At 53.6% G+C, this 18,777-nt stretch overlaps 2 protein-coding genes across 2 annotated transcripts in view; one reads left to right on the forward strand and one right to left on the reverse strand.

Annotated features, from left to right (window-relative positions):
* Positions 1 to 18,777, forward strand: part of CIC (capicua transcriptional repressor) — a 356,202-nt gene that overhangs the window by 156,205 nt on the left and 181,220 nt on the right. The window lies entirely within an intron of this gene.
* The window catches only part of POU2F2 (POU class 2 homeobox 2), a 68,083-nt gene continuing 58,991 nt past the window's right edge, over positions 9,686 to 18,777 (reverse strand). Inside the window, exons 7-16 of the mRNA XM_049787158.1 lie at positions 18,249 to 18,354; positions 18,076 to 18,167; positions 14,637 to 14,750; positions 14,293 to 14,434; positions 14,047 to 14,195; positions 13,792 to 13,968; positions 12,520 to 12,586; positions 10,546 to 10,741; positions 10,377 to 10,450; positions 9,686 to 10,162 (exon numbers count right to left, since the gene is read on the reverse strand). Coding sequence (XP_049643115.1) covers positions 9,825 to 10,162; positions 10,377 to 10,450; positions 10,546 to 10,741; positions 12,520 to 12,586; positions 13,792 to 13,968; positions 14,047 to 14,195; positions 14,293 to 14,434; positions 14,637 to 14,750; positions 18,076 to 18,167; positions 18,249 to 18,354 — 1,455 coding nt within the window. The 3' untranslated portion in view covers positions 9,686 to 9,824. The remainder of the gene's footprint in view (positions 10,163 to 10,376; positions 10,451 to 10,545; positions 10,742 to 12,519; positions 12,587 to 13,791; positions 13,969 to 14,046; positions 14,196 to 14,292; positions 14,435 to 14,636; positions 14,751 to 18,075; positions 18,168 to 18,248; positions 18,355 to 18,777) is intronic.

Genomic DNA, 18,777 nt, shown 5'->3' on the forward strand with positions numbered 1-18,777 from the left:
TCTTGCCACTAGTGGTCGCCACAGCCCACCATAGAGAAATCTTTGGCAGTTTTTGGTAACAGGAATACTTATAGGGAGGGGAGTGGTCTTTCCTCTACCCTTTTCTCCCAGCAACTTGTCCTAAAATAGTCAGGTGTGGAGCAGGCAGTGCTGCTGGGATGGTATCCAGATGTGGTGGGGAGAAGGTTAGGAGATAACGGTGTGGGGCCCAGAAGCTGCCCACAGGGATGTGCTGTCAGGAACTGGACTCAACCCTGCCAACACTTGCTGTGGTCAGGGTGTGTTAACGTGTTTTAATGTCCAGAGTGTCTTGTGTACTTTGCTACTATCTCATTTTTTGTTTTTTGTTTTTTTTTTTTCGGGCCACACCCGGTGATGCTCTGGGGTTACTCCTGGCTATGTGCTCAGAAATCGCTCCTGGCCTGGTGGACCATATGGGACGCTGGGGGGTCCAAATCACAGTCTGTCCTAGGCTAGCATGGGAAAAGCAAACGCCTTACACCCTACGCCACTGCTCCAGCCTCCTATCTCTGGTCCGTTCCGTGTTCACGAAAGAGCTGAAATCAAGAGGCAGTGAGGAGATGGTATGGGACTCAGCAGTGCTTAGTTGGTATCTAGTCTTGGCTCAGATGGACTCATATCTCCACTACTGAAATCAAGCTCCTCCCCACACATACTACCTCCATCTTTGTGGGGGGATTCTTGTTTGGAACCTGAAGAAATGAGACAAAAGGGAAATTTAAGGAATTGGCATCAGCAGGGGCATGAGAGCTCCCTATTGCCTTAGAGGCCTCAGAGACCTCAGCTGAACCCATTCTGGGAGAGATGGCATCCCTCCAACCCTGGCTGGGTGCTGGTGTTCGAGGAAGGCAGGCTGAGCTCCTCAAACTTGAATGTATATATAAAAGATACCTTTTATTCATTTATTTATTTTGGGTTTGGGCCAGATCCAGCAGTGGTCACCTGGCTCTGCACTCAGAAATCACTCCTGGCAGACTTGGGGGACCATATGGGATGCTGGGGGTTGAACCCAGTCTATCCTGGTTCCGCAGCATGCAAGGCAAACGCCCTACCACTGTGCTATCACTCCAGCCCCAAACTAGAATGTATTTGGATTCTGCACCTGCAAAGCCAGTGCCCTTCCTGCTGCCCTATTGCTCTGGCCCCAAGACTTGCTAGTTTAGAGGGAGGAGCCTCTCCTACACCCGACGTAGAGCTTTACATGACCGTGTTCAATTGGCTATGGAAGCTGCACACAGCGCTCAAGGGCCCAGAATAGTATTCCTCAGGATGAAGAAACCTGGCAGAAGGAAACAAGCCTAACTGTCCAGGCTTTGGGCACATTCACAAGGCATATAGGAGAGCATCTTGTTGGGGTTATATACACTCAGGTGTAACAATTATGCTTGGCACAGGATGTTTGGGTGAAAATGAAACTTAGACCCATAGAACAGGGTCTGTGGGTCTGTGACCACCTAAAAGGAGCCAGATCAAATGCCCTTGGGATGTTAATCAAGTGTGTCAGCATCTCCCTGTCCTTGTCACTGTAGATTGAAAAGTTGGACAGATACATTTTGGGGTAGGGTGATAATTTGAGGTCACGGCATGCTCAGGGATCACTCTTGGTGGGGCTTCGGAGACCACATGGGATGTTGCGGTCAAACCCTGTTTGCTACGTGCAAGGCAAGAGCCCTCTCTCCACTATACTATCCCAGAGGGATGCATTTTGATTTTCTGGGTGATTTTTGTTTTGTTTTATTGTTTGTTTGTTTGTTTGTTTGTTTTTGGTTTTTGGTTTTTGGGTCACACCCAGCAACACTCAGGAGTTTCTCCTGGCTCTGAACTCAGAAGTCACTTCTGACAGGCTCTAGGGACCATATGGGATGCTGGGATTCGAACTGGGATCTGTTCTGTGTTGGCTGTGTGCAAGACAAACCGCTGCTGCTCCATCACTCTGGCACCCTGGTTGTGTTGTATTTTTTTTTTTTTTTTTTTGGTTTTTGGGCCACACCCGGTGACGCTCAGGGGTTACTCCTGGCTATGTGCTCAGAAGTTGCTCCTGGCTTGGGGGACCATATGGGACACCGGGGGATCGAACCGCGGTCCATCCAAGGCTAGCGCAGGCAAGGCAGGCACCTTACCTTTAGCGCCACCGCCCGGCCCCGTATTTTTTGTTTTGTTTTGGTTTTGGTTTTTTTTTTTGGTTTTTGGGCCACACCCAAACTTTGCTCAGGGGTTTCTCCTGGCTGTCTGCTCAGAAATAGCTCCTGGCAGGCACGGGGGACCATATGGGACACCAGGATTCGAAACAACCACCTTTGGTCCTGGATCGGCTGCTTGCAAGGCAAACACCGCTGTGCTATCTCTCCGGGCCCATTTTGTTTGTTTGTTTGTTTTTTAATTTTGGTACATCAATAGTGCTTGGCCTATTCTTGGTTCTGCTCAGAAATGATCTTTGAGTGACCATTAGTGATGCTGGAGATTTGAACTTGAATGAGCTATGTGTAAGGCAAGTCCCTTACCCTCTTTACTGTGTCTCAGCCCCCTCCCCATTTTTTGGTCAGGGCACAGCCAGCAACAATCAAGTTACTCCTGGCTTTGCACCTCACGAATTACTAAAGGCAGGCTCAGGGTACCATATGGGATGCTGGTGATCAAGCCTGGGTTGGCGGTGTGAAAATCAAATGCCCTGTGCTATAGCTCTAGCCCCTTGTTTTTGTTTGTTTTGGGGCCACACTTGGTGGTGCTCAGGGGTTAGTCCTGGTTCTGCACTCATAAATTGCTCCTGGTAGGCTCTGGGGATCAGGGATGCCAGGAATCGAAAGGGTCCATCCTGGGTGGGCTGTGTACAGTGCAAATGCCCTACCCTGTACTATCACTCAGCCCCACCTTGTTTTTTTTTAAATAGAGGCCCCTGCCAGCTACATTAGGCTTGATGGTACTTAAGCCCACAGTACTCAGGGGCCAAGTTATCTATCTCCCTAAGACTGGAAGGGTTTTTGTTTTTACAATCTTGCCAAAATTATACTGTGTGAAGACTCTTAGTTGTTTTTGTTTTGGGGTCACACCCAGCTATTCTCCGGGTTTGTTCCTAACTCTATACTCAGGTGCTTGGGACACCATGATATGTTTAAAGTCAAACCCAGGTCAGCTGCATGCAAGGGCAAACCCTCTACCCATTGTACTATCACTATGGCCCTCAGTCTTTGTATCTTTCTTTCTTTTTTGATTTTTGGGCCACACCCGGTGGTGTTCAGGGGTTACTCCTGGCTCTCTGCTCAGAAATAGCTCCTGGCAGGCACGGGGGACCAGACTCGAACCAACCACCTTAGGTCCTGGATCAGCTGTTTGCAAGGCAAACGCTGCTGTGCTATCTCTCCGGGCCAATCTTTGTATCTTTCTACTAGCAAACCCTCTTATCATTCCTTTGTCTTGTTTCTGTAGCCTTTGCCACAGACTCCTAGCAATTTGTGCCAGGCTTTCATCAGAGGATAGAGGAGTCAGGTTACCTATGGTAATAAAAAAAGCCCAATTAGGGGCCAGAGTGATAGCACAGTGGTAGGGCATTTGCTGAGTGATAGCGCCAAGGTAGGCACTTGCCTTGCATGCTGCCAACCTGGGACGGACCCAGGTTCAAATCTGAGCATCCCATATACCTGCCTGTTGTGATCCCTGAACTTAGAGCCATGAGTAAGCCCCACACAATGCTGGAGTGATCAAAACAAAACAAAGAGCTATTGTTGGACCAGAAGATATAGTACTGGGGCCAGAGAAAGTACAGTGGTTAAGGTAGTTGCTTTTCATGTGGCTGACTGCAGTTCAGTCTTCAGTCTCGGTCCCCTGAGCTACCAAAAATGACTTCTGAGTCCACAGCCAAGAATAAACATTGGGGGGAAAAGTAAACACTGATGGCCAGAGACATAGCATAGCAGTAGGGCGTTTGCCTTGCAAGCGGCTGACCCAGGACCGATGGTACCGACTGTAGTTCAAATCCCAGCATCTCCATATGGTCCCCTGTGCCTGCCAGGAGCGATTTCTGGGCACAGAGCCAGGAATAACCCCTGAGCGCCACCAGTTGTGGCCCAAAAACAAAACAAAAAAGTAAACACTGACCACTAGTTTTTTTTTTTTTTTTTTTGGTTTTTGGGCCACACCCGGCGTTGCTCAGGGGTTATTCCTGGCTGTTTGCTCAGAAATAGCTCCTGGCAGGCACGGGGGACCATATGGGACACCGGGATTCGAACCAAGCACCTTTGGTCCTGGATCAGCTGCTTGCAAGGCAAACGCCGCTGTGCTATCTCTCCGGGCCCTGACCACTAGTTCTAAGTGTAGCCCCCAAACAAATCAATCTTCAGCTCCACATGTGTTCCCCTGAGCACCACCAGGAGTGATCTCTGAACACCTCTGGGTATGACAAAAACTAATCCTTGGTCCTCTGGGGGTAGAGGTGGGTAATGTCCAACAGTTCCATGAGCCTGGTTCTCTCAGGTCTACTGAGGAAGCTGCTGAAGATCTATGCTAAACTTCTTACATAGTCTTGAATTGTCAAATGCCCATGGTCCAGGGAGCTTTCTCTCCCAGCGACACCAGGGTGACTTGTATAAAATAGCAGAACAGATTGTCATTCATCCCAACTTTTTGGTTTTCTTTGTTTGTTTTGCTGTGCTCAGTTGTTACTTCTGGCTCTGTGTTCAGAAACAGCTTCTGGCAGGCTCAGGGGACCAAATGGGATACCGGGATTCGAACTACCATCCGCTTGGATCGGCTGCGTGCAAGGCAAACACCCTACTGCTGTGCTCTCTCTCCGGCCTATCATTCATCCCAACTTCTGAAACTTGGATTTCTAATTGCAAGTCACTCAGCCTGCCTTCTGCTTGTTCACTGACTAGAAGTGAAGCCGTCTTCTTCCCAGCACACACGGACCGGTCCATTGCCCCTCCACCCTTCCCAGATAGAGACCAAGGGATGACAGGCATTTCTTTCTGTACAGTTTTTAACTTTTTATTTTTGATGTTGTTCAGATGAATGACACACTCAAGTTACAAAAATGGGGCCTTAAAAGAAGCACATTGTACAATGAACAAGCAGATTGGAGTTAAGAACACTGAAACGCTAACCCGCTACCACGAGAAGAGACAGGGAAGGGGAATACAGGATGGGCAGGGAGGGGCTGCCAACACCAGGGTCAGACAGAACTGAAAAGGGGGCTCACTGGGTGAGAACAGAGGAAAGGCAGATCTCAGGGCCTATTCAGTCTCACAATATCGTCTCCCTGGCCCTCTGTGCCACCACCTCCCAGCCCCTCCAGCTTGCAGGTTCAAGAGTGTAGGTGAGACCCCCACCCCAGGAAGGGCAGAGCCAATCAGATCTTTGTAAGGTGGGGTGGCAGGTGGCACCTCACCCTGGTATGGCCTTAGATTTGGGCAGTGGTGGTGGCTGCAGCAGCAGCTACAGTGGGATAAACCAGGAAACAGCTGATCAAAGCACTGGCCCCTGCTTTGCCCCAGATCTGCCCTTTCCCTGTGCCACCAGGATCCAAAGGCCCTCTGCAAGCTTTGGAGAAAGGCCCCAGTCACCCTGCATTATATAAATAAATAAATAAATAAATACTGAGCCCCTGGGCTTGGGGGACAGACGGGGGTGGGCAGCAGGGTGGAGGGAAGGAAGGAGAGGAAGGGGGGCAGAGGGGAGGAGTCACAGACAGTAAAAGTAGTTTGTCTCCGTCCCAGCAACACCTCTGGATTTTTCTCTCTTTTGTGTGTGTGTTTGTGTGTGTGTGTGTATGTGTGCGCGCGCACATGCGTGTGCATGTGTGTGTGTGTGTGTGTGTGTGGAACCAGGAGCTAACATCTCAAGGACAAATACTTAAAAATATACATTATTAATTTTTTTCGCTTTTCTCATCTTGCTTTGGAGACTGCTGAGGTCAAAGTTCAAACCGCAAGCAGGAACTGCGGCTTGGAGGTTTTTTTTTTTTTATTTTTAATTTTTTTCACTTTTTTTTTCCAACGTATAAAAAGGTAGCGGAGTTGTCTGTGGGTTTTTTTTTTTTTTTTTAATGGTTAAATCTTTGGTTTGTTTCTCTTTTTTTTCTCTTGGAGGCCTTTTCTCTCGCACTTGCCTTCCCCACTCAGAGGCCTGTGGGGGCCCGCGTGTCTCAGTCTTGCTCAGTCCGTCTCACTCACTCAGCAACCCTACCCTGGACTAACTGGAGCAAGAGGCACCGGGATGGGGGGAGGCCGATAGCCATCCTCAGACTCCATCGTCCTAGGGGATAGGGCCTAGAGACTCTCCACCTTCCCCAGGGAAAGATGGGGGGTGAATTCATATCCTCCCCTTTAGCCCCAATTCCTACTGGGAGTGGGTATCCCATCTCTACCCACCCCCACCTAAGCCCCCCAACCCTTCCCTCCCACTTCCAATCACACCCTCCCAGAAGAAAACAGAGAGGATGTCTGAGAGTTACTGGCATTGTTTTTTGGTTGGTTTTTTGTTTTTGTTTTTTGGCACACTTAAAAGGCCCACACCGAGGGCGGACCCTGTCTCACTCCCTCAAGCAGGAGGTCAGGGTTGGGGAGCAGAGAAATTCAGGGGTCTTCTTTCTCCAAATCCACTCATCTTCCTCTCGAGCCCAGGGCCCTGGCCCCCCCTCCCTGCACCTCAGAATCTCACCTAGCTCAGAGCCTGACCTGGGGTCCCCACTCCCATCCCCACACACAACTAACTCCCCAGTCCCCAACTCTCTTTCACACACAGACACACTGACGCAGGCTCTGTACAGACCACAAAATAAAAACGATGAGATAGTTTTGTTTCCCGGAGTCGAGACACGGGAGACTGGAGTCAAGGGAGCAAACGGGGATGGGGGGGGCATGAATTCCCCCACCCCATCCCAACCCTGGCTCCCTCCAGTCCCCCAGGCCCTTGCCCTGGCTGGCCCCCAGCCAAAGATATTTGGTTTCCTTTTTAAAACATTAAAGTTCTATGAGGTATTTGGTGCCTTATCTCGAGTCCTGGGGGAGGGGGCCCAGGGGGGAGACCTGGGGCACACTGGCCCCTCCCTCTCTCCCTCCCACCCCCTTCCCAATATTTGGTTTCACAGCTGTAGTTAAAGCTTGGGATTTGGTATTTCCCCCTCCCAGGAATTCCTCTTTTATCCTTGTTTTTCTTCTCCTAGTTATGGGGGTTGGATGGGGGAGGGTCCCCACCACCCCCGGGTGCACGGGGGTCCCTCCACCAACGTCAGGGCATCAGCCCCTTTCCTGCCCCCCCACTTCCTCCCCTCTTCTCTGCCCCTGAGGCCCAGGTGATGAAGAGGGCGAGGTCCCAGGTGGCCACAGGAGGAGGAAGCAGGAGAAAGTGGTGAGTCCTGGATTTGCTTTTCCTTTTTTTTTTCTTTTTCTTTTTTTTTCCTTTTTTTGTTTTTTTGGGGTTTTTTTTGTATTTTGTTTTGTTTTTGGTCTAGGATCATAGTTTTTGTTCGAGTCATCTCCACCATGCCTTCCATGCTGCCTGTCACTTCGTAGGGGTTTTTGGTTGTCGTTCCTTTGCTCCAATATCATCCTTCTCTGCTCAGGCGTCTTTGGCCCCCCCGTTGCCACCGCCAGGGCTGGGGTTCAGGCCCTTCTCTTCAGGACACAGAAATGGACACACTCAGAGGTAGGGTGAGGGCAGGGGTGGGTGCCTGGAGTTGCTGACATTCCAGTGAGGAGGGGCTCACTGCTGCTGGATGAGGACCCCTAGACCCCTGCTTTGGGGAGTCTCTGCTGCTCCTGGCATAGCCCAACAATTTCCTTTCCCAGGTGAGAAGAGAAATTAAAGAGAACTCGGAGGCCTCTGGGCCTTGGGGTGAACTCTTCTAGGGGGTCCAGCAGCACAGCTTGTCCCGGGGCTCTGGGCCCCCCTCTTCCTGCCCAGCTGGGAGGGGTCCTCAACTCTGATTTCGATGGCTGGTGTTCTTCACAGCAACACTTTGGTTTGAGGAGAGACACAGAAAGGAGCTTGAGAGAAGTGGGATTGGGGGACAGGGAGAGAAGGAGGCAAGCAGAGAAAGAGGGACAGGAGAGAACAGAAAAATCAAAGAAGAATCAAACCACCCGAAAGTTTGCTACTTTTCTTCGTCCATTTTTGCTTTCTTATTCCTTATTTTTTCCTTCTTCCTGTTTTCTGGTTTTTAAAGCTTTTTCAGTTGATGGGGGAGCGGGGAGTTAGGGGCTCTTCACCCCTGTCCCTGACAACCTCTCTCAGCCCTGCCACCCGCTTCCATCCGCCCAGGCCCAGGCCAGGCGCTGACCCCGCCGCCCCCTCGGCTTCCCGAAGAAGACGACACGACGTGCATGAGGTATTTGTGAAGAGAAAGAAGTGTCTGTCCGTCCAACCGGCCGCCTGAGGACCAAGGCCTGCCCTCCGGGCAGGGCACGGCTCCTCCTTCTGCCCAAAGTGTCCTCGTCTTCTTTCCCTTAAATATATATATATCTATCTATAATTTTTTTTAGTTTTCATTTATTGTTTGGTTTTCGGTTTGGTTGGGGTTTTGTTTTCTTTTTTGGTTCAAGACAGCTGGTCTCCCCGGCGGCAGGAGGGCCAGTGGCTCCCATCGGCTCTTCCTTGGGCAGACACTGGGTGCCGCCGAGATTCTTGAGGACCACAGTGGGCTCCATGGTCCAGATCTCACCAGCCACAGGGACCCTGATGAGGCTTCCCTGGAGGAGCCCCACCGCGGGGTGCATGGGTGTGTGCGTGTGGGGGGCATGAGGGGCGGGGACACGAGGTGAGTTCTTTTTGGTTTCTGGTCAATGTCAAAACGGGAAGGATCCCACGGATAGGCACTGGAGTATGAATTTCTTCTTTCAGGGAAACTGACAGACAAGGATGGAAAGACAACTCGAAGGCCCTGCAACCCGAACCCGTCCGCCTTCCCAGGGACTGGGCGCTGGGGAGGGTCCCGAGCAGAGAGGGGGTGACAGGGTGCAGGCGGGATGGGAGGCTCATGAAAGCTAGAACTTGGCAAAACGGCCTAGCCCACCCTTCGAAGGGAGATGTACAGGGCCCAGGAGCTGTCCAAGGTGCTCTCCCAGGGCGGGGGGAGGGAGGTTAAAGCGCCCCCCGGCCCATGTGAGGAGAGCTGGGGCCCAGGGGACAGAGGGACACATGGGGGAACACATTCTGTTGAGCACAACGCTAAAAATTCTGTACATCCTTTGGATGAAGCTACGGAATATTTGGTGAGCGGTGTTCAGGCCCTTCTGTACCTTCCGGAAAAGAACATTTGCTAGGTGGCTTGGCCCTCCCTGCGCCTCTGGGCTGTGCCCTGTCTTTCCGGGCCCAGGGCGGGGGCCGGGGGCAAGAAGGCTGGCACCTTCTCTTTTCCTTCTCGGGTTTCCACTGAGGGCGGCAAGGTGGGGCTTGGCCCCCCAGTTCGGCCCGGCTGAAGTCCAGAGGCCAAGGCTCCCGGCCTGGCTGGGTTCATATTTGGTGTCGTAGCAGTGAGGGGAGGGGTACACGCTGAGGTCTGGCTCGTGACTGGTTTTTGGTTCAGTGGGTTTAGTGGGGATGGGGGTTCAGGGTTGTTTTTGGTTTGTTTTTCACCGCTGGTTCTTTTGGGGCAGCTGGTTTCTGCTGTGATTATTTTTGGTTTTCTGTTGGTTTCTTTTTCTTCTTGGTTGGTTGGTTTTTGTATTTTTTGTTTGTTTTTGGTCTTTCCTCCCTGGTCACTCCTGCTCCGAGGACCCTTCGTGTCTGTCCCCCGACTGCTCGACCTCGTTTCCAGGCTGGGGGGAGCTGAAGAAGGGGTCAGAGGAGGAGGGGGGAGGCTGGAGGCGCCCTCACTCGGGCTTGGAGCCGGCCTCGGGGCCTCCGGGGGTCTGTGCTGCCGCCTCGCTGCACGTGGAGGAGGACGAAGAGGAGGACGACGAGGAGGACGACGAGGAGGACGAGGAGAGTCCAGGAGACTTGCTGGAGATGGAGGCCGCCACGGCCGCCGCTGCCGCTGAGACCAAACCCACGCCTGGCGGGGCGCTGAGCAGCGGCAGCCCCGCGTGGTTCAAGAAGAGTGGCGAGGTCACCAGGCCGGGGCTCCCGGGGGCCGCGCCGGCCGCCCCCAGCACCAGGTTCCCGCTGCTGTCAAGGCTGGTAAGGGGCAGGGTTCCACCAGAGGCCAGGGCTGCAGCGGGAGGAAGAAAGGCGGGCTGGGCACCTTCCTGCGGCCTGTCCCCAGCAGGTGGATAGCCCCCCCCCGCCCCCCGGCTGCCCGCAGGGCCCCCCACCCCCGTCGGCGCCCCTCACACCTTCCCCCAAGGCCAGGGGGTGCAGAGCAGGCAAGCGAGGCAGTGAGGGCAGCGAGTGGGGGAGGAGGAGAGGCAGGAGGCGGCACGCACCTTGGATAGTGGCCAGAGGGTTGTTGCCCATGAGGGCCGGGCTCAGCCCCGAGCTCAACCCCACCATTGTGCTTCTGCAGGAGGCAAGGCAGAGGGTTAGCGCCCAGCTCCCCGCCCCGCAAGCGCCCGCAGCCGCTGTGCGCCCCGCGCCTCCCTGCGCCCCACTTACCCCGTGCTGGGGTTCAGACCCGACAAGCCCATCGCCGAGTGGCTGCCTTGAGGGCTGGGGTTTGTGCTGTTGGTGGTGGCCGGGGATGGGGGCGTGGCGGAAGGGATGGAATTGAGGGGGGGCGCGGCCCCGGCCCCGCCCCCGCTGGCTGTCCGGCTGGGGTGCAGCGTCCCCACAGCTGAGGATAAGGTAGTAACTGCCGAGAGAGACACGCGAGTCTGCAGCTGCCGCCCCGCGTCGTTTCCCCCGGGCCCTGCCTCTGTGCCTTTGCTCCGTGGGGTGGGATGGGGGACTCCTGCTGTGAGAGCAGTGCCGGCGGGGCTCGCACCCCGCAAGCCAGCCCTGCACCCCGACCCAGGCCCAGACCCAGACCAGAACACAGAACACCCCGTCCCAGGCACAGATCAGAATTGCACGTTTTTAGGGCTGGAGAGACAGCACAGCGGTAGGGCGTTTGCCTTGCACGCAGCTAATTCGAACAGACATTGGTTCGAATCCCCGGCATCCCATATGGTCCCCCGAACCTGCCAGGAGCGCTTCTTTTTTTTTTTTTTTTTTGGTTTTTTGGACCACACTCAGGGGTTACTCCTGGCTGTCTGCTCAGAAATAGCTCCTGGCAGGCACGGGGGACCATATGGGACACCGGGATTCGAACCAACCACCTTTGGTCCTGGATTGGCTGCTTGCAAGGCAAACGCCGCTGTGCTATCTCTCCGGGCCCAGGAGCGACTTTTGAGCGCAGAGCCAGGAGTAACCCCCGAGTGTCGCCGGGTGTGACCCAAAAAACTAATAAATAATTAAGAATTGCACCAAGGAGGCCAGAGAGATAGCATGGAGGTAGAGCGTTTGCCTTGCATGCAGGACGGTGGTTCAAATCCCGGCATCCCATATGGTCACCCGTGCCTGCCAGGAGCGACTTCTGAGCACAAAACCAAGAGTAACCCCCGAGTGCTGCCGGATGTGACCCCAAAACCAATAAATAAATAGATAAATAAATAATTAAGAATTGCACCCAGGAGCCGCGCGGTGGCGCTAGAGGTAAGGTGTCTGTTTGCCTTGCCCAGCGCTAGCCTAGGACGAACCGCGCTTCCATCCCCCAGCGTCCCATATGGTCCCCTAAGCCAGGAGCGACTTCTGAGCGCATAGCCAGGAGTAACCCCTGAGCGTCACCGGGTGTGGCCCAAAAACAAAACAAACAACAACAACAACAAAACAATTGCATCCAGGAGACCCAGACCTGTGGCTCCCTCTAACGGCCAGTCCGGGGTGCGGCGGGGACTCGGGATGTGCTCCAGGCTCTGAGTCTAGCCTTGGGCCAGGCCACAATCCCTGCCACTGGGGTGCCCCAGTCCGTGCCTTCACTTTCCCTCTTCCGAGCTGAGTTTCTAGAGCCCTGCTTCAGAGAACTGAATGGGTGTGGGGGCTGGAGGGGGGGGAGTTTAAAACAGCGCTGGGCCCACCCTCCGTGCCTGGGGAAATGAATGTTCCAGGCTCAGCCCAGCCTGGAGAGGTCTCTGGGGCCTCTGTTTCACAGCAGGGATGATATTTATTTACAGGATGCTTCACATGCCCTGCCCCAGGAAGAGGGTGCTGGGTGCAAAGTGAGTGCATACTTGCTTGTTCATCTACAAATGTTGCTGGTGGCACAACTGAGACTCAGAATTTGGGAGAACAGGAACAGGACCCAAGTGCACCTCCTTTCAGCAGCAAACTTTTTTCTCAGGAATTCACTGATGGGGCCACCCCTGTGGTGCTAGGGGGCCTCTAAGGTCATACCCCATGATGTTCTGGGGACCATGTGGTACCAGAGTTTGAACCAGGATCTCCCACATGCAGGTAAAGCACTTTAGTCTGGCACTACCTCTCGAGCCCACAGACTGCCTTTTTCTCAGGAAATCACAGAGCAGAGGGGGAGACTGCTGTGGTCCCCAGAGCTGCTCCCCCAGCCCCCCAAATCTTCAGCACCCCCCTCACCTGTTGTGCTCAGACTGCTGGAAGCTTGGGACAGCGGCAAGGTCCCGGCGCCCCCTTGCGGTGTAACCTAGGGAGGGAGGAAAAGGACAGGTCAGACCACTGACTCTGCAGGACCCCACAGTACTCCCTGCCTTCCGGATGGACGGGCAAAAGGCCTTGGGGAACAAGCACCCAGAGAAGCTTCTCTGGACTCCATGGGCCCTCTTGGAGTGCCCCCATCTCCTCTGTTGCTGCTAGATTAAGGCTCTGGGCAGGTTGCATTTTGGTGCCATTGGAAATGCTGGGGAACTGGTAACCAAACTGCCCTGCCTATTGGTTCGGCCTCATGAGCCTGGCCAGAGGCTGTGGGCTCTGCTCTTTGAGAGTGGAGGTGGGAGGAGTGCAGAGAAGTTGAGTGACCCATGCCGGCAGTGAAGGGGCCAAGAGGTGATAAGGCGTGTTCGTGTCTGATGCTTCGTCTTTTGGGACCACCACAGCCCTTACTCAGCTTTCCTGCCTCCAGCCTCAGCCTCCCTTCTGCCCCAGGAGCTTCTCTGTCCTCATTCAACACCGCCACTTAGCTCCTCCCACCTTAAGCTCAGGTTTAAAATTCCTAGCATGCAAGTGGGGTGTCCAGCTCCCATTACACCCCCATTCATACACAGTAAGGTACAATTCCTACCATCACACCTGAGGGTCTCCATGGCCCACACACCCTGCCTTAGGGGCTCCCTGTCTCCATCCCTTGAGGGTGTGTTTGGGGGTTTAGGGACCACAGACCACAACTTGCTGTACTCTGGCTGCTCAGGGGATGTTCTTGGTGGGGACCATGTAATGTCAAGGATCAACTGGGAGTGGCCACATGCAAACAAGTGCCTTAACCTAGGTACTATCTCTCTGGCCCCATACTTGGGTCCCTTGGCTCGTTCCCATGACTGGTAAACTTGTCATGTTCCTGATGCCTGTGGGAAGGGAGGATCCCTGAGGCCTTGTGCCTCCCTCTGCTGCATGCCAGACCCTGGCATGAGGATGCCAGAGCCCAGAGTGATGGTGCCAGACCTCATGGGATGGTGCCCCTTCTGAGTGTGCATCTGCTCTGTCCCCTATCTATCCTGTCCCCTGCAGCCACTATACTGCTGTGTGTTCTGGGTGATGGACACGCCACACAGAGACCCCACAGTATGTCCCTAGGCACCTGCTCATTCCACCCATGGGCGGCTCTCCCAGCCTCTGCCCTAGGCCCTGCAAACAAGCCAGGAGCTTGTGCCTTAGCCCCAACAGGGCTCTGTGTACCAGGTGGGGGCTATAGCTGGCCGGCTTCCCGGGACTGGGCAGCATGGGGGCGGCACTGCAGGGGTTGATGCGCTTCTCCTTCTGGCGTCGGTTGCAGAACCAGACGCGGATCACCTCCTTCTCCATGTGCAGCTGCTCGGCGATCAGCAGGATCTCCTCTGAGGTAGGCTTCTGGTTCTGGGGGAAAAGGGCACCTTAGCCAGGGCCTCCCACAGTCCTGTCTCCCCAGGGAGGCCCTTAGAAGTGGGACCTCACCGCTAGGAAACTCTTCTCTAAGGCGAAGCGGACGTTTGTCTCGATGCTGGTCCTCTTCTTGCGCCTCCGGCCTGGGAGCCCGTCGAAACCCAGGCTGGGGCTGCTCAGCTGGTTCGGGCTGGGCAGGCTCGAGTCCACAGACATCGTCTCTGTGCCAGGAGGAGAGAGATGGGTGTGAGCCGGTGCCTTGCCTCCCCCCACTGTCTCCCCGTGTACAGGCCCTGCCCAACCCCTACCCAGGCCCACCTGCGTCGTTGAGCCACTTCTCCAGGAGGGGCTTGAGTTTGCACATGTTCTTGAAGCTCAGATTGAGGGCCTCGAAGCGGGAGATGGTTGTCTGGCTAAAGTCGTTGCCATAGAGCTTGCCCATGGCCAGGCCCACGTCACCCTGGACCCGTGGACAGGGATGGGATGGTGGTCAGGGTCGGGCTCATCCAGCTCACCAGCTGACCATGCCCGACAGTACCAAGACAAGGAAAACCACACTCTGCTCTTGACAGACTACGTCCACCCAGAAATCCAGACAAAGATAAGCCACGCCCACAAGAGACCATGCCCACACCCACCTGCTGGTCCCACTCACTGCTTACCTGCGTGAAACCCAGCTTGATGCGGCGTTGCTTGAAGGTGCGGGCAAATTGCTCCAGCTCCTCCAGGTCACTGGGCTCCTCGGGGTGGGATGGTGGCTCCAAGCATTTGGGGGGCTGTGGATGTGGGACTGTTAGGCAGGTCGAGGCTGGATATGGTGGACAGGACCAAGGGCCCGGATGGGGCACAACAGTGGTCTGTCCCTTTGGACCCGCTGCCAGCTGCCCCAGGCAGCCCCTCATTCATTCTCCATCGGAATTAAACTCGGCGGCCTCCTGAGGATGCCCTCACTGCCTAGCGCTAAGTCCTCCTGCAGGTTCCCAGCAGGTGCCCCTGGATCTCTGCTGCAGCTGGGGGCCTGGATGGCCAGGATGGCCGCTGCCACGGCATTTCTGAATCACTCGGGCTAGCCTCCTGACACCCTGAACCTCAATTTCTCCCTCGCAGGATGAGTCTGCTCAGCTCACCGGGAGCATTTGGCTTAAAATGTGTAGACTGGGGGCCAGAGAGATAGCACAGCGGTAGGGCATTTGCCCTGCATGCATCTGACCCAGGACAGACAGAGGTTGAATCCCAGCATCCCATATGGTCGTCGTGTCCCCTCCCCCCCCCCCCTGCCAGGAGCGATTTCTGAGCACAGAGCCAGAGTAATCCCTGAGCGCCACCAGGTGTGACCCAAAACCAAAAAAAAAAAAAAGTGAAGACTGCAGGGCCTGAGACACTTAATGAGTACCTAATGAGCACTTTGCAAGCTGGTGATGCCCTTCTTCACTCACAGAGGGAGTTGGGAATAATACCTGTGCAATGGGTTATAACTGTAGGCTCCCTTCCCCTCCGAAAAAGGTATAGATTCAAAATAAAGGAAAAGTTGTCTGGGAGAGACAGAGAGACAATATTGTGGGTAAGGTACTTGCCTTGCACACAGCCCACATGGTCTGATCATTGTGCACCATATGAGGTCCCCAAGCCCTGCCAAGAGTAAGTCCTGATCACCTCTAGTTTCATTTTTGTATTTGTGCCACACCCGGAAGTGCTCAGGGCTGACTCAGTGATGCCCTGACTCTTTGTTCAGGGAGGGCTTGGAGGACCCTACTGTGCCATGGATAAAACCCTGGTTGGCTGCAAGCAAGTCAAGTGCTTTCTTTAACTACCATACTCTCAAGCCCTGTCACTGGTTTTGAGAGGGAAGGCACACTTGACAATGCTCAGGTTTCACACGTGGCTCGGTGCTCATGGATCACTCTTGGTGATGATCATGGGATTATATGGGATGCTGAGGATCTAACTCAGGTCATTTATATACAAGGCAAGTGCCCTCCCTGCTGTACTATCACTCCAGCCCTTCCAGTCACTTTTTTTTTAAGAAGGTAAAAAAAGTTTAGTGAAAAGTAGGAGAGAAAGAATAGGAAGTCTGTATGTGAGGAGGGACTTTGTAGAAGACTAAGTTCCAGTTGCTGTTTTGATTTTTGGCTTTTTGGTTTTTGGGTCACGCTTGGAGGTGCTTAGGGGTTACTCCTGGCTCTGTGCTCAGAAATCGCTCCCAGCACGCTTGGGGAACTATATAGGATACCAGGAATCAAACCCGGGGCCGTCCCAGGTCGGCCACATGCAAAGCAAATGCCTTACTGATGTACTATTGCTCTGATCCCCCAGCCAGTCGCTGTTTTTTGGGGGGGTTTTGTTTGTTTGTTTGTATTTCTTTTTTTTTTTTTTTTGGTTTTTGGGTCACACCGGCAGTACTCAGGGGTTACTCCTAGCTCTGCACACAGAAATCAGTCCTGGCAGGCTCGGGGGACCATACAGGATGCCGGGATCCAAACCACCGTCCTTCTCCATGCAAGGCAAACACCCTACCTACATGCTATCTCTCTGGCCCCTGCCAGTCGCTGTTTTTTTTTTTTTGTTTTTGTTTTTGTTTTTGGGCCACACCCAGTGACGCCCAGGGGTTACTCCTGGCTATATGCTCAGAAGTCGCTCCTGGCTTGGGGGACCATATGGGACGCCGGGGGATCGAACTGCGGTCCGTCCAAGGTTAGCGCAGGCAAGGCAGGCACCTTACCTCTAGCACCACCGCCCTGCCCCTCCAGTCGCTGTTTTTAATAGGTTTGTTAACCAGATGGGCTGAGTGGAAGTGGGGTGACATTGGGGAGCAGTTTTTTTTTTGTTTGTTTTCGGGCCACACCCGGTGACACTCAGGGGTTACTCCTGGCTATGTGCTCAGAAACCGCTCCTGGATTGGGGGACCAAATGGGATGCCAGGGGATTGAACCGTGGTCAGTCTTATGTCAGCTGCGTGCAAACACTCTACTACTGTGCCACTGCTTTGGGCCCCTAGGGAGCACCTTTTGCAAAGAAGCCAGTGCTGTCCCAGAAATACCTCACTTCCCTGAAATGAAAGTTCTGAAGCAGGTGGTAAGTTCAATAATTGAGTCTCACAAATACTTTGTGGGGGGTTTTACTCCTGGCTTTGCATTCAAGAGTATCCCCAGCAGTGCTTGGAAGACTATATGGGATGCTGGAGATTGAACCTAGATTGGCCATGTGCAAGGCCAATGCCTTCCCCACTGTACTATCTCTCTAGCTCTTGATCTCACAGAATTTCAATCAATAATCCAAATGCCTGGGGCTGTGCATGTTTTGGGATTCAGATTTTATTTTTTCAGATTTTAGGAAGACTATCCAGAGCATATATCATGGGCAAGGTGACCTCCTTTCTGAGTCAAGGCATTACCCCATAATTGGACACATCCCCAGATCTCAGTAAAGCACAGATGTCAAAGAAGAGAATAAAGAGAATCATGCACCAAGTCACCTCACCTCCTGGTGCCAACATTACAAGAAGAACTTGATTTACTGAATACTTTGAATTTCACAGTTTCAAAGTATAGCTAAGCACTGCATTAGTCCCTAAACTGTCTGGCTTTTCTGCAATAGTTCCTTTTTTTTTTTTTTTTTTTTTTTTTTTTTTTTTGCCACACCTGGCAATGCTCAGAGGATACTCTTGGCTTTGAACTTGGGAAGTACTCTTGATATTGCCTGAGGGAACATATGGGATACTAGGGATTGAACCCCTCGTTGGCCATAATGCCCTACCCACTAACTATCTCTTTAACCCCAGTTCCTACATATTTTGAAAGGGCCTGATTAAAATATGATAGGAGGGAACTTGGGAATCCTTAGAGCCATGAGAGATTCTGAGTGAAGTCGAAGCTAAATAGCAGAGGGCATGGGCGGGCAAGGGGAGGGAATAGAAAGACCCTAAAATGGCACTAAGTGATGGCAGAGCCCTGGGCTAGAGCTTCCAATTTGTTTAGAGAAGCTGGGGATTTAAGAACTTCTGGAAATTTCTTATATTGGGGGGGGGGTGAGGGCCATATGGGGAGAAAATAGCCACCCAACCCCCAATCCCTAGTCCCAGCCTCGTCCTCAATGGTCACTCACCTGTGTGGGCAGCCCGGCCCGGGGCTGGGAGGTCAAAAGAGCTCCCTGGGTTTGCTGAGGTAGCTGGAATAAATTTGGTGTCGGTAGCAGGCCTGGGAAAACAAGGGGACAGTAGAGTGAGTAAGGAGGGGGTAATGGACCGGCGCAGGAAGGCAGAGGGCCACAGGTCATACCTGGCTGGCTCTGCTGGGCCTGCGGCAGCAGGAACTGAGCGGGAGGCTGGAGGTGGTGACCTGGCACGAGCACCAGCTGCTGAAGCTGGAGGAGCTGCTGTATGTCCTGCAAGAGGGTGGACAGGGAGTGAGACCGCTGAGTCTGGGACCTTGCACTGCACCCCCAAACCCTGGGGTACCTCACAAAGCAGCCTAATGCTAAACAGAAAGGAACAAGCATGGAACAGCCAGCCCCGAGGATGAGGGCACCCTGATGGGTTTCTAAGTCTGGTTGACTCCCCACCACCCCAAGAGAACTCTCGCCATGACTTTCCTTCCTGGATCAAATGTTTACATCATCTAGCACAGCGGCGTTTGCCTTGCAAGCAGCTGACCCAGGACTTAAGGTGGTTGGTTCGAATCCTGACATCCCATATGGTCCCCCGTGCCTGCCAGGCGCTATTTCTGAGCAGATAACCAGGAGTAACCCCTGAGCACTGCCAGGTGTGACCCAAAACCCAAAACAAAAAACAAAAAATATTTACATCAT

This window comes from Suncus etruscus, chromosome 14, assembly GCF_024139225.1.
Source record: "Suncus etruscus isolate mSunEtr1 chromosome 14, mSunEtr1.pri.cur, whole genome shotgun sequence".
NCBI lineage: Eukaryota > Metazoa > Chordata > Mammalia > Eulipotyphla > Soricidae > Suncus > Suncus etruscus.